Raw genomic sequence first — 15,718 nt, 5'->3', positions numbered from 1 at the left:
CAATAATAAAACGCAAGGGCCAATCACAGACAGTGCACCAGGAATCGACCTCTGAGTAGGTCCAGCAAAAAACACTTTCGCGAGCGATGAGATAGGCAGCCAAATGTTGCATTTGCTTCACAAGATGGTAACTCAGACTAGTCGGAGTCCAACGAATGACTAATGATAATCTTGCTGAGGCTACATGACATCCAATAAACCAACTGCAAAGACGTAAAAATAAGCCAAAGCCGGAACCGGCGATCTTGACTCTGCCCGTAGAATATCGTGCTTAGAGCGCCCGGAACGAGAAAGGAAGCACTACCACCAGAGTAGAAAAATCGCCAACCAACGTCATAAGCGCGTGACTGCGTGTGAGATCGCTCTCTAAGTTTTCATCTATTTTTAGTTTTCAGATATATATTTTAACTGTTTTTGTGATAATATTTACTATATAAGTGACTTATTAGTGGTTTCTTCATTCACCTCTGCATTTCGTGTGTTGTGGCCTGATATTTGTGAGTGTTTCGTATCGAGCAACTTAACCTCTTACCCGTGTTTACATTCCGCGCTGACCAGTTGCAGCTGTAGCGGCGCATCGAAAGCTAAGTACTAATTAATTGTTTGTGTATAGTAGTTTATTTAGGAACTTTAGTAGTCTTCAACCGGTGTTCTTGGTGTTTTCCGGTGAAATAACTTCAGAAGAAATTTTTGCGAACTGCTTTCAGTTTCGTTACTGTCATTAGACGTTTGATTTTCTTTCTGTGTTAGTATTTTGTTATATTCTCATTTGTTGTTGATTAATACTGTCAATAATAGTAGTTACTTCCCTTGTAGAGCAAGTTTGTGATAATTGTAGTCAGTTTTTAACATCTTCTTATTGTAGTAGCGGAACTTAGATAAAGTTGTTTTCTTGTTTCAATAATTGTAAAATTTTACCATGAGTGAGAAGTGTGGGCTTTGCCGTAGGTTCGTGAGTAGTGGATTGCGGTGTGAGACTTGTTCGAAGTATTTTCACTGGGGGGAATGCAGTGGGGAAGCCAGTGGGCATTCTGGTGAGATCCTCTCCTGGAACTGCAGGTTATGTAGCAAGAGTAAGTTGATAGAGGAGCAGGAGCGTAAGATCTGTGCCCTTCAGGTGCAGTTGAAAAACGCACAGGAGGAGCTAGATAGGATGAGGAGGGAGAAGGGGGTTGGGGAATGGGAGCTGGCTGTTGGCAAGAGATCTGCTAGGAGAAGGAGATTTTCAGATAGTTTTACTATTGGTGTTTGTAATAGATATGACCAACTGTCAGAGTCTAGTGGAGAGGAATCTCTAGTAGCTGTAGATGTAGGAAGTATGCAGCAGACCTCAGCAGTTACGGTTGCTAGGACAGTTGCAAAGTCTAAGAGAAAGAAGAAGGTTCTGCTGTTAGGTAGTTCTCATGGTAGAGGTGTAGGCCAGCAGTTGCAGGAAGTTTTGGGGAGTGAGTACCAGGTCACCAGCATTGTGAAGCCTAATGCAGGATTGGCTCAGGTGACTTTTAACATAGGGGGGTTATGTAGGGATTTTACTAAAGAGGATCAGGTAGTGATTGTGGGTGGGGCTGGTAATAGTATTGATAGGGATGGGAAGTATGACATAGATGGTGACCTGGAAAAGATAGCCACTCAGACTGGCAACACGAATGTGCATTTCGTGGAACTGTTTCAGCGTCACGATCGGCCTCATCTTAATATAGCCGTCAGGCGTAATAACATGAGACTTGGGGGTGCGCTGATGACAGAAGGCATGAGTCACATTTCAGTGGTGTCGGTGGAGTCTATCAGTAGGACGGGTTTCACTAGACATGGCCTGCACCTCAACAGGTATGGGAAGGGGAGGTTGGCAAAACTTATAGGTGACAGCATAGGTGGGGGTGGTGGGATCACTCATGGGAAAATTCCGGTAGTTGTGGGTGTTAGAGCTGTACCTTTTTTAGATTGAAGTCAGCTGATAGGTATTCCTGCTTAAGGGAAGTCTCTCTAACAAAGAAACCACTTTCTACTAAGCTTGGGTATCCGATTAATGAGGGAATTAGTATATTTCATCAAAATATACAAGGTATTCGAGATAAAGTTAGTGAACTGCTTATAGATGTTGACTCTGAAATTATTGGTATATCTGAACACTTCTTAAATAAGGAGATAATTCAGAGGCTTCCTTTACCAGGATACAGGTTGGCTGGCAGCTTTTCTAGGAGCTCTTTGCGGTGTGGGGGAGTAGCCATGTATGTGAAAAACGGTATCCCATTTGAGTCAATTGATGTTTCAAAGTACTGCACTGAAAAGGTGTTTGAATGTTGTGCAGGTGTGGTTAAATTTAGTGGAGCTAAACTTCTTACTGTTGTTATTTATAGATCCCCAGACTCCGATTTCACAACATTTTTGCTAAAGCTAGAGGAGGTTCTTGGTTCACTTTATAGGAAATACAAAAAGTTAGTTATATGTGGTGACTTCAATATTAATTGTATAAGTGATTGTGCAAGGAAAAGGATGCTGGTAGACCTCCTTAATTCATATAATCTTATGCAAACCGTATTCTTTCCAACGAGAGTGCAAGGGAACAGTAGAACAACCATAGACAATATTTTTGTTCATTCGTCATTGTTAGAAGGGCATTCTGTTAGCAAAAAAGTGAATGGCCTTTCAGATCATGATGCACAAATTTTAAGTCTAAAAGATTTTTGTGCTTCAACACATGTTAAATATAGTTACCAACTTTTTAGGAAAGCTGATCCAGTTGCTGTACAGACTTTTGTAAACCTTATCAAGGAACAAGATTGGCAAGATGTTTATAGTGCTGATACAGTAGACGATAAATATAATGCTTTCCTCAAGACTTTTCTCGTGCTCTTTGAAAGTTGCTTTCCGTTAGAACGTTTAAAACAGGGTACTAGCACAAACAGGCAGCCTGGGTGGCTGACTAAAGGGATAAGAATATCTTGTAGAACAAAGTGGCAATTATATCAAAACGTTAGAAACAGTCAAAATCTAAATGCAGCAGCCCATTACAAACAGTATTGTAAGGTGCTTAAAAAAGTTATTAGGAAGGCAAAAAGTATGTGGTATGCAGATAGAATAGCTAAGTCTCAGGATAAAATTAAAACCATATGGTCAGTCGTAAAGGAAGTGGCTGGTCTGCAGAGACAGGTCGAGGATATAGAATCAGTGCGTAGTGGGGATGTCCGTGTTGCTGATAAGTCGCATATATGTACAGTACTTAATAATCACTTTCTGAATATAGCAGGTGAACTAAATAGAAACCTAGTCCCAACAGGGAATCATATAGCGCTCTTAGAAAAAAGTGTTCCGAGACTGTTACCTGAAATGCTCCTCCATGATACTGACAAGAGGGAGATTGAGTTAATAATTAAATCACTAAAGACCAAGAACTCTCATGGATATGACGGGGTATCTAGCAGAATACTGAAGTATTGTTCCACGTATATTAGCTCAGTACTTAGCCATATCTGTAACTTTTCCTTTAGCAGTGGTCGGTTTCCTGACCGATTAAAGTACTCGGTAGTGAAGCCAATTTATAAAAAGGGAGACAGGGATAATGTTGACAATTATAGACCTATTTCTATGCCATCGGTGTTTGCTAAAGTTATCGAGAGGCTTGTATATACAAGGTTACTGCAGCATTTAAATTCACATAATTTGCTGTCAAATGTACAGTTTGGTTTTAGAAATGGCTTAACAACTGAAAATGCTATATTCTCTTTTCTCTGTGAGGTTTTGGACGGATTAAATAAAAGGTTGAGAACGTTAGGTGTTTTCTTTGATTTAACGAAGGCTTTTGACTGTGTTGACCACAAAATATTACTGCAGAAGTTGGAACATTATGGAGTAAGGGGAGTAGCTTACAATTGGTTCGCCTCCTACTTTAAGAACAGAAAGCAGAAGGTAATCCTCCGCAATATTGAGAGTGGTAATGATGTTCAGTCCCAATGGGGCACTGTTAAATGGGGCGTTCCCCAAGGGTCGGTGCTGGGGCCACTGCTGTTCCTTATTTATGTAAATGATATGCCTTCTAGTATTACAGGTGATTCAAAAATATTTCTGTTTGCTGATGACACCACCTTGGTAGTGAAGGATCTTGTGTGTAATATTGAAACATTATCAAATAATGTAGTTCATGAAGTAAGTTCGTGGCTTGTGGAAAATAATTTGATGCTAAATCACAGTAAGACTCAGTTTTTACAGTTTCTAACCCACAATTCAACAAGAACTGACATTTTAATCAGACAGAATGGGCATGTTATAAGCGACACGGAACAGTTCAAGTTCCTAGGCGTACGGATAGATAGTAAGCTGTTGTGGAAAGCCCATGTTCAGGATCTTGTTCAGAAACTAAATGCCGCTTTATTTACCATTAGAACAGTATCTGAAATAAGTGACATTTCAACACGAAAAGTAGTATACTTCGCATATTTTCATACGCTTATGTCATATGGTATTATTTTTTGGGGTAATTCTTCTGATTCAAAAAGGGTATTTTTGGCTCAAAAACGGGCTGTTCGAGCTATGTATGGTGTAAGTTCGAAAACCTCTTGTCGACCCTTATTCAATAGTCTGGGAATTTTGACATTGCCCTCACAGTATGTATTTTCTTTAATGTCGTTTGTTGTTAGCAATATTAGCTTATTCCCAAGAGTTAGCAGCTTTCACTCAGTTAATACTAGGCAGAAATCAAATCTGCATGTGGAATGCACTTCCTTGACTCTTGTGCAGAAAGGAGTGCAGTATTCTGCTGCATCCATTTTCAATAAGCTACCACAAGAACTCAAAAATCTTAGCAGTAGCCCAAACACTTTTAAGTCTAAACTGAAGAGTTTCCTCATGGCTCACTCCTTCTATTCTGTCGAGGAGCTCCTGGAAGAGATAAAAAATTAAGCAAATTCCAGTGTTACATTCTTGATTTTCTTTATTTAAACTAACGACTTGTTTCATTTTATCTGTTTCTACAATCGTGTTATAATTTCATGTATTGACTCGTTCCATGACCATGGAGACTTCTCCTAAATGTGGTCCCACGGAACAATAAATAAATAAATAAATAAATAAATAAATCAAGGAAGCTGTCAAAACTACACGCCTCACCGGACAGCAGCGGCAAGGCGAGGAAACGTACACTGCCGTTACATACACTAACCCCCAACGCAGGTAACTGGGTCGTTAGTTGCCACGGAGCAGAAAAAACACCGCAAGTTGAACTTAACAAATAGTAACAAACTGAACGCAATACAGAGTAATTAGGAGTCCAGGAAAGCTAAACAGATCTGCCTTAACCTAGCACTCCACTCGCTGCTCTTCGCCTCGGCAACACTACGAGCAGCAACACGAACCAAAGTCACTGGAGAATAGCAAGATCTCAGAATGATGGTGGTTTCTTTACTTGAATCCAAATGCACTCAACTTAAAGCTTGCAGGATCCGGTTTACGACGAGGTCGTGCACCCTCGTGACCACAGGCCTTCGATCCGCAGTCTATGAGCGCCGCCAGCGGCCCCGGCATGTTCTCGCACTGCGCCTGGGGACTCCTGAGTCCCCCTACCGAACTGCACACTGACACGACCCAGAAGAACAACAACGTCGTCCCTCAGATAGTTACTACATATCGATGACAACCGATGCTGCCACTAGCGGACAGGCAACGCTTGGGAAACCCAGTGGCGCCAGTCAACACGAGAAGAACACAAACAACTGCAACCATGTCAACTAAACGATACAGTCTGGTCTCCAACAGAGGACAGAAACAACACCAACGTGAGCCACAGCACGGCTCAACAGAAGACAGTATATGTTGAGCAACTTGCTCGCATGCTGGCCAAAAGGTTGGTAAGGAGGTCTAGTGGTGGGGCGTTCCATTCCTACACCAGCGCTGTTGACGACTGCTGGACGACGTGCAGGACTACATCTCCCTATCACATGTACTCGATGGAGCTCCTCCACCGGCTCTCTTAACTGCGGTCGCACATTATCACCCATAAAAATGAAGCCAGGGCCGAATGTGCCCCTGAAAAGAAGCACGTGGAAAGAAGTACAGAGTCATAATATCGCTGACTGGTGAGTGTAGGGCCGCGCGGGGTAGTCGCGCTATCTAGGGTCCGTGCGGCTCGCCCCACCGAGATTCGACTCTTCCCTCGGGCATGGGTATGTGTGTTGTCCTTAGCGTAAGTTAGTTGAAGTTAGATTAAGTAGTGTGTAAGCTTAGGGACTGATGACCTCAGCAGTTTGGTCCCATAAGACCTTACACAAATTTCCATGCGTGTACAATGTTCAATGATTTGGGTTATATGCTACATTATGCCGGTCCACATTATAACACGTGCACTACCAAAACGATCATGTTCGACAATGTTCCTGGATGCATTGGTTGTTCCCACCTTACTGGTCGAATGGTTCTAGGCGCTACAGTCTGGAACCGCGTGACTGCTACGGTCGCAGGTTCGAATCCTGCCTCGGGCATGGATGTGTGTGATGTCCTTAGGTTAGTTAGGTTTAAGTAGTTCTAAGTTCTAGGCGGCTGATGACCTCAGAAGTTAAATCCCATAGTGCTCAGACCCATTTGAACCATTTTTTTGTTCCCTCCTTACGCTGTACGCGAGTACATACAGAATCACAACGCGGAATGAGTCTGCTCGCACCCGAGAAGAGCGAGTGACCACATTCCTCGTTGATCCAGTATCTATGTTCTTGGCACCATAATAAATCTTTGAACACGGTACATTCATTGTCTTTTCAGAGGTGTTTTCGGCCATGACTTTGGATGATAATGCACAACTGCGTCGAACAGCGCACGTCGAGGAAGTCTTGGAACATGAGGATACTCGGCGAATAGACTGGCCTGCCCGTTCCCGTGACTTGAATTCAATCGAGCGGTTGAGAGGTACGTTGGGGAGGTATATTGTAGCATGTCCTCATGCACCAACGACTACCAAACAGTTGTCGACAGCGCTGGTGGCGGAACGGAAAACCTTACCACAAGAATTCCTTACCAACCTAGTGGCCAGCATGGGAGGACGTTGCAGTGCATGCGTTAAAATGTAAATGTCGCGTGACTAGGGCCTCCCGTCGGGCAGACAATCGCCGGGTGCAAGTGACGGCACTTCGGCGACTTGCATGTCGGTGGGGATGAAAACCACTCAGCTACCGGGGGCGGACAGAGCATGCGTTGCCATCCTTGATAGTCCCACACTCTGTTAAGAGGATGTCCCGCCTACTATAATATCCACGGGACCATCTTCTATCGCCGTGACTTTAGTATAATTACTGTCTTTGAATAAAAATGTCATTTCTGGAGGTCTCATTGCGCGTTTCTTTCAGTTACTTCTGTACTTTGCCGAAGCAGATCTTTCTGTTTACGGTCAAAGTTTCATTGAGCTATGTTACCTGGCGTCACACATCATACGAAATTACTTTCGTCCATAAATTTTGCATACTAGTTTGCCCCGCCGCAGCTGCCTGTGCGCAAAGACTAACCTCTGGAGCTACTGAATGTGTTTTAATACAGTTTTTACTAATAGGTAGACTGATTCTCGAGGAAGGTTTGTGAACATAAGTTATTATCGCTAAACCAGATAAGTCGTCAGGCTGTAGCTACTTAGTACTACCCGTGCGAACCCGGGCAGATAGCCACTTTTCAACTAAAGAGAGGACTGTCGGATACATCACCTGTATACGTATAGTATAACCTCTGTTCTGCGTATTTACATGTTTTATCCCATTTCTGAAGAGGCGGGGAGCTGGCCTAAAATTCACCCTGAAAGGATGTATCTGGTGCAGAGGGGTTGGTGGGGGGGGAGGGGGGAAGGGGGGGAATGGGGGGGAGTGGAGGTGGCGGGAAGTGAACAACTGAGAACTGCATCCATGTTCAAAAGTGTGCCAGATCTCAACCGTTAAGACGGGTAAATTTTGTTAGGTATGGCTCACTTCATTTCTCTCAACGTTCCCCAAGTTTCTCTATCCTGTAACAAGTCCTGTAATAAACACAACGTGGGAAAGACAGAAGTCTGTTCTCCTTAATAAACTGGTGCTTCATGCAGAGTGCGTGATTTAGGGGAAAAAATACCCTGGCGTGAATACTTCAGAAATACGATAAAGCAATGAACGCGCATATTCTTTTTCCAGTCAAGGACGATAAAGTAAACTCTCAGTTCAAGCGGCACTGCAACCGGACCATCAAGATGTACAGTCACGAACCCTTGAAAGACAAGGCGGTGGAAATGCTACCTGCAACACGAGGCTTGATAGAGTCGTGTCGCCGGCAGGTCGCGGCCTCTAGCCCCGGGCGTTATGTTCATGTCAGTTACTGACAAATTGGCGAGACCTGCGCACCTTGCCACCCACTACCTGTTGAGGTCAGTCTCGCAAATGAGCCTTAAGTTCCAGTAACGTTGGCTACAAGTTCTGCATACAGAAATGGTGGCACAGGATAAATACAACAACTGGCCCGCAGTAGCAATCCAGTATACTTCTCAATTAATTTATTAAAATGATTTCTGCTACTAGTCACATATTTTTATTTACCTTTTATCTATCGTGCTTCTCTCTGGAGAAAGGAGATTCCACTATCATGAGTAGTTTTGCATTGTTTATCAATTGCTGCTTAAAGACTTACGGTAAAAGGTTGCCAAGCCCGTGTTAGAAACGGCACATCATGTAATAGTCTCCGAACAGACAACCGTATTTGTGATATGTTGTTCAAAATACTCGGAAAAATTAACAAGCTACCAATAAATACTGAAGTATTTTGCAGATAAAACAGTACGCATTAACGGGTGACTGTCTTAATATTATACTTCCGCGTGAAACGAAGATTGATTCTGCTTACGCCTTTCTTTGTCCCATTTCCCGAGGTACCTTTGACTGAATAACAATGCTACGTTTTACCATAAAACCAATGTAAGTGCACACACAAGAAGTACGCTGCTACATTATTATACAGGGTGGTCAGAAACAGTCTGAAAAGATTTTAAGAATGTTGCAGGGTAGATTACGCTGAGAAATAACTGTTGCGAAAAAATTCGTGCCGCGCGATCTGAGGCGCCTTGCCACGGTTCGCGCGGATTCCCCCGTTGGAGGTTCTAGTCCTCCCTCGGGCATGGGTGTGTGTGTTGTCCTTATAGTTAGTTACTTTAGGTTAGATGAAGTAGCGTGTAAGCCTAGGGACCGATGACTTCAGCAGTTCGGTCCCAAAGGAACTTACCACAAATTTCCAAATTCCAAAAAATTCGATACGCTGCGCTGTTTCCGTGTTAACTAGCATTGGCGTTTGCCTATCACGCCATTGTGCGCCCAAATCCAAGCGGCCCGCCAGAGAGGGTGTTGCCAAACGTGTTCTTCGTTTGATTTCCTAAAATCGAACAAGAGAGCGATACAAAAATTGAATATGGGACGGTAGTAAGGATCGAACTCGAACCAAAGGCTGAGCCGTCTCGTGCGCTAGCATCTACGCTATGAGAACAACTGACACTAACTGCATCTGGAGGGCCTCATGAATCTACTAGCGCAACAGCCTGATTGGCTAACTTCAAAGCGAATGGTTCAAATGGTTCTGAGCACTATGGGACTTAGCATCTGAGGTCATCAGTCCCCTAGAACTTAAAACTACTTAAACCTAACTAACCTAAGGACATTACACACATCCATGCCCGAGGCAGGATTCGAACCTGCGACCGTAGCGGTCGCGCGGTTCCGGACTGAAGCGCCTAGAACCGCTCGGCTACCCCGGCCGGCTTCAAAGCTAAGTAACTCGGAAAAAACGAAAGTTACCGAATTTTTTACTAGACAGCTATTACTCAGCACAACTTCTGCTGCAACACCCTTCTAATCTTTTCGGTCTGTTTCTGACTATCATGTAAATAGATTCTCTGACACACTCGTAAGGTGCCTAACTTCCCACGTAGGACCCATTCGTGTATACTGACAGGTGAAAATGAATTTAATTCGACCAATGCGCATCTGTCTTTCTGAAAGAGGTAGTGAAAGGTACTGCTGGTACATTCAGGGAGATTCTGCAGCAACGTCAGCACACATTACCATCTTCAACGTTCTTTTACCACCACGGTAAACGGCAACCGTCCACGTCCGTCGCGCGAAGTGGCAGCGCGGCCTGAGGCGCCATCTCACGAATTGCGCGGCCGCTCCCGCCGGAGGTTCGAGTCCTCCCTCGGGCATGGGTGTGTGTCTGTGTGTGTTGTCCTTAGCTTAAGTTAGGTTAAACAGTGTGTAGTGGTTAGACACTGGACTCGCATTCGAGAGGACGACGGTTCAATCCCGCGTCCGGCCATCCTGATTTAGGTTTTCCGTGATTTCCCTAAATCACTCCAGGCAAACGCCAGGATGGTTCCTCTGAAAGGGCACGGCCGACTTCCTTCCCCATCTTTCCCTAATCCGATGAGACCGATGACCACGCTGTCTGGTCTCCTTCCCCAAACAACCAAGCCAAACCAACCAAATAGTGTGTAAGTCTAGCGACCGATGACTTCAGCAGTTTGGTCCCTTAAGAATTCACACACATCTGAACACATCTACACGTCCGAAACCTACAACAATTAAAATGAAGACTGTTCTTAACAGCGACTGCTGTTAAAAGTAACCGTGCGGCTAGCACAAACCACTAACGAAATACAGTAGAATAGCAATGAAATCTTCACCAGTGGCATTTTCGATATGTGAATGGCAAGTACTGTAATAGATTTGTGTGCGAGTGACAAGGCGTATGGTGACAGGATATTCATTTTTAAGCATACTATCCCATAGGGCCATTCTATTGCAAATGTCCACTACGAGCACTTCAGGGTGAACGTGGATATTTAGTATCGGTGCTGGCGTTAGTGCTAGTATGCAGGCTGCTTTACTTTTATAGCGTTCATTGAGAGTGAAATAATGGAAACACAACAAATATTGCTTGAAAAAGCGAATACGGTACGGTTCCTTGTAAATTAACAGACTACAAAGTCTCGAGAAGAAACGTGCCTCTTGCTGCATGCAACAGTCCTCAGTGGTTCAAATGGCTCTCAGCACTGTGAGACTTAACATCTGAGGTCATTACTCCCTTAGAACTTAGAATTACTTAAACCTAACTAACCTAAGGACATCACGCACATCCATGCCCGAGGCAGGATTTAAACCTGCGACCGTGGTGGTCGCGCAGTTCCAGACTGAAGCGCCTAGAACCGCTCGGCCACACCGGCCGGCTTCAGGCCTCAGTGGTGCAGAATTCCAGCCTGTAGTGTAAGGCAGGAACTATCACTGTATTAATTATTCTCAGACGGTCTCTGCGCCGAATGCATCAAGCACAAGCCGTATTACGTCCTCATGACTCTGACAGAAGGCGGTTTCACTTCGTACAACGACATTATTTTTAAATATTCGATGCACTTAGTGATTCGGCAATAAACTAGCACTCTCACAGAGGAAATTAGCTGCACGTTGGAACGCATAAGACACCCGGGCAATGTCAGGTATAGGATACTTCAAGTGCCGTGCCTCTGTTTCAGTACTCTTATAGGCGTTCTAGGTCCACAGAGCCGAGTTGCGCAGTCATTGAGACTATGGATTCGCATCAGGGAGTTGGGCGCTACAAATCCTCGTACGCCCATCCACATTTAGGTTTCCCGTAACTTTGTTGTAGCACTTCAGGCAAATGGTTCTGTTGAAAAGGAACTCCATTCTCCCCTCACCTGATTTTGTGATCCATCTCGGAGGATCGCGTCGTTGCTACGACTTTTAAATCCCAGCATTACTTCTTCCATCTTAGTCCCAGATCGTCTTATTAGTTGTATGTGTGAACATTAGTTTCCATGCATGAACATTAACCTATGTGACAGCTACAAAACTCCTTACAAAGAATAACCTCACAAAGAAGCTAAGATGCGTTACATGGGGCTCTTCGGCATCTACATTACGAATCACAATTTTAATTCTGGTTTACTCAGTAGCAGAATACTGCTGCCCTATCTGGTTAATACCTCCCACACCAAGATAACTCACACTGGACTAAATCACACATTGCGAATGATTTCTGTCACGATTAAGAGTACTCCTACCTTCTGGCTGCCGCTCCTAAATCGTATAACTCCACCACAAACTGAAGACAACAAGCACTACTTAGACAATTTTAAGAAAATCGAATCAATCAACAACTTCCTTTTCATTCGGTCTCTGGTTACATAAATATTAAACGACTCCACTACAGGGAGCTATATGCTTAGAAAATTAAAAACTTTGATTTTGCGTAATATTCGAAGAAATACTGGGAAGACTGCGGATCTCAAGAAATTCCGATGTATATCTGCAAAACCGAATCGTTTTGACTGCCCAAGAAAACACTGGGTAATTTAGAACTGATAATGACAAACATGCGGACTCACTGTATAAGTGGAAACTGAACACATCTTCAAAGTGTGACTGTGGAGCAGAAAGGCAGATAATCCAGCAAATAGCGCAGACACGTTCACTAAGAGACTACACGGGACAATTTGAAGACATTCTGAGTATGATTCATACTTCATACTTCAGTTGACTACATTTGCAACCTAGATGTTTCTAAATGTTATTCTTAGCTTATTTTCATTAATCTGGTTTGATACAATGCTATACGATATATAAATAAATTCATTCCCTTCACAATAATTCAGGTGTAAATTATTTCCTCAGTTCCTCGCGGCTGAGGACGAGTTAATCACAGGCAAGATAAATTGAAAGCAACGTGTTCAGTAATTAGTTGAGATCCAAAAGACGTGAGCTGTTTTATTGTGTTCAAGGGATTATCGCAGTCCTAAGATAGGCAGCAACCCCATTTCTTAAATGTAAAGAGGCTCAGTCATATCCCTGCGTCGAGTAGAAGATGGCTGATGACTGCTGCTGTTGTAGTCTTCCCATTCGACGCACAGATCCTCATCGTGACGCATGTCTTCGCACCGTAAGAGGCTAAAGAGATTTTTGAGTTTACTCGCGGTAATGGCGCACAGTTAAGGGACCAGAAATCGTACGCCACCAACACTTCTTAGCTTACCAGTCTAACCTTAACGATCAAAAGTCCTCAACACCAGTATCTGAATTGGCACCATGCAGTAGGTCCTACATCCAAGTACAGTGTTTCTTAATCTAAAAAGGTAAGAAATATTTTCCACAGAGGGTCCGACCAAAAAGAAACGAGACTGCTCGACTACTAAGTAATTATCGATCAGGTCGTATTAATGCGCGACTGTTACTTGACCTTTTGCTGTGTCCTTAGCTGTTCCAACAACATTGATTAGCTCGGTGGCAGTGGACGAGATATTTACTAAAGATAGGTTCTTGCGCTCCGCGGGAAGGTAGAAATGGCGGAACTCCTGTGCAGAGCCATAGAAAGTGACACGCAGAAATTCTGCAGCAGTGGAAAGAACGAATGCAGAGGTTTCCTATACGACAAATTTGGTACATAACATACCCCGGCAGAAGCCTAGAACAAGTCTGCAGTAAACTGCAGGTTCACTTCCACTTAAGAGATTGATTTTGACGAAATATATATACGTATAGGGGTCTAAAAACTGTTGCCCACTAACAGGGAACGACGAATAGTTTCTAAGTAATGCAAGTATTATCATTATTTTTTATTGGACCTCGTACATTGTCCATACTCGGACTTAAAATACTAGCTATATGAGTTATTGTTCAAGAATTGTGCTTCAGTGGCTTTCTGTTGACGTGCAGAAACCGTTAAAAATATTACTAGAGGAAAAATGCTCCCACGGGAGCACAAAAGAGGCTGATACGCTCCTGTTTAAAAGACTGAAAAGAGGGGTACCAGCTGCGTCACTGTACTTTTATCACTTCCATAAGCTCCCCTAACTGTAACTCACTCACATCCACTAGTCCATTGCTGTGAGTCGCTCATACTCATCCACTCCCACTTCCCCATTCTCGTCACTCATTCAGCTCAACTCGATGTCAAAATCTCTTTGTGCCACTCTGTCACTGTCTTCTGTCTCACAGCCACAGTCTCCTTCGTTCTGTACTACTACTACTACTACTACTACGCTTTGAGCAATTTGCTGCGGTTATTATTTACATTTCGCCTCGCACTGCATTTTACGTGCTTATTTTACGTTTACATGTAAGGTAACATTAAAGCTCTATATCTCGGAAACGGATAAAGGCGAGATTTGGATCTTAGGAATATATCGTAAAAATTTCAGCCATTTTCAGTGCATAGCCGTCTTGGAATCCGTGGCTCGGTTTTGGTACGAAAAAATGACAAACGTTTTTTGGGGGTTTTCTAAGGAACAGCCAATAAACGAATTTTTAAAACAGGAAGATGGCACTTTTAGATAAACCCATAGATAATATACCGTTAAAATTTGAGGAATTTGCTGCGGTTATTTATTATTTGGTTTTCCGCCTCATGCCAGATTGTACGTGCGTAGATTATGAATATAATTAGGATAAATTTGTACTTCCGTATCTCGGAAACGGATAAACATATCAGGAAAGTTTTAAAGGTTCTCAGAAATCTGGATCTTAGGAATACATTGTAAACATTTCAGCCGTTTGCTGTGCACAGTCGTCTTGGAATCTGTGGCTTGGTTTTGGTGCGAAAAATGAAAAAAAAAAAACAGTTTTTTGTGGGTTCTCTGAGGAACTGCCGGTGAACTACTGGTGCCTCCACAAGCTCCTTAATGCCCACTGCAGATCACATCAAACGCAGAAAAAAAACTAACCGATTTGCTACATTTGCTTAAGAGGGGGAAGTGTGCATGCGTACCGATAACGGTGACGCAATTGGACATCCTGAGGAAAATCTTTGAACATAGCAGAAAAAGAAATTTCTAAATAACTTCAATTTTATTAGTTTACGTTCGCAACCAGAGGCATCTTGGACCACAACGACGGTCGACTTCCAGCTACTTTTACTTGAGGTAGATGCGTTATTTCCCTTTAATACCATTGACATTAATTTGATGATTCCAGTGTTTACATTGCGACTCAGATAACGAAATTGATACGGCGCACGTTTTTCATCTTTCACAACACCTTATGCCACATATTTCAAGACAGGATACTAAAAATTCCAGTTAGTTCAATTGCAGCGCTACGGTCGACTGGAAGTTGGTAGCGAACACTTACCCTGGCTGTGGAGAGCACGTAGAGGTAGTCGCCGGCCGGCGACACTGTCGTATCGGGCAGGATGGGGTTGCCTGGATCCACCGGTAGCTCTTCGTACTCCACAGCGTTCACCGCACCCGTCAGCAGCACCTACAACAACATACAGATAATTACAAAGAACTCCCCACAATTTTTAACAGCGGTGCAAGTCACGGAACAACCCTCCATTCTGTTAGTGATGGGAACACACGGGATATACCACAAGTTGGGTTGGGTTGGGTTGGTTGGGGGAAGAGACTAAACACCGAGGTCATCGGTCTGGTCGGATTAGGGAAGGACGCGGAAGGATGTCAGCCGTGCCCTTTCAAAGGAACCATTCCGGCATTTGCCTGGAGCGATTTAGGGAAATAACGGAAAAAATAAATCAGCATGGGCTGACTCGGAATTAAACCGTCGTCCTCCCGAATGCGAGTCCAGTGTAATACCACAAGTGTCGTCAGACACGCCATATCAAGCTGAAGCTACTCACTGGTCATTAGATCCCGTAGAGCTTGGTTGCAACCGCTGTGCCAAATAGTCCCAGACTTATACTGTGGGATTAAGATCGAGTGATTTAGAAGAGC

General features: G+C 43.5%; 1 protein-coding gene across 1 annotated transcript in view; it reads right to left on the bottom strand.

Annotated features, from left to right (window-relative positions):
• Nucleotides 1–15,718, bottom strand: part of LOC124722303 (plexin-B) — a 968,210-nt gene that overhangs the window by 457,157 nt on the left and 495,335 nt on the right. Inside the window, exon 3 of the mRNA XM_047247485.1 lies at nt 15,117–15,245. Coding sequence (XP_047103441.1) covers nt 15,117–15,245 — 129 coding nt within the window. The remainder of the gene's footprint in view (nt 1–15,116; nt 15,246–15,718) is intronic.

The sequence above is a fragment of the Schistocerca piceifrons genome, chromosome X (genome assembly GCF_021461385.2).
Source record: "Schistocerca piceifrons isolate TAMUIC-IGC-003096 chromosome X, iqSchPice1.1, whole genome shotgun sequence".
NCBI classification, from domain to species: Eukaryota; Metazoa; Arthropoda; class Insecta; order Orthoptera; family Acrididae; genus Schistocerca; species Schistocerca piceifrons.
Note: the sequence above shows the minus strand (reverse complement) of the source record. Positions and strands in the feature narration are given on the sequence as shown.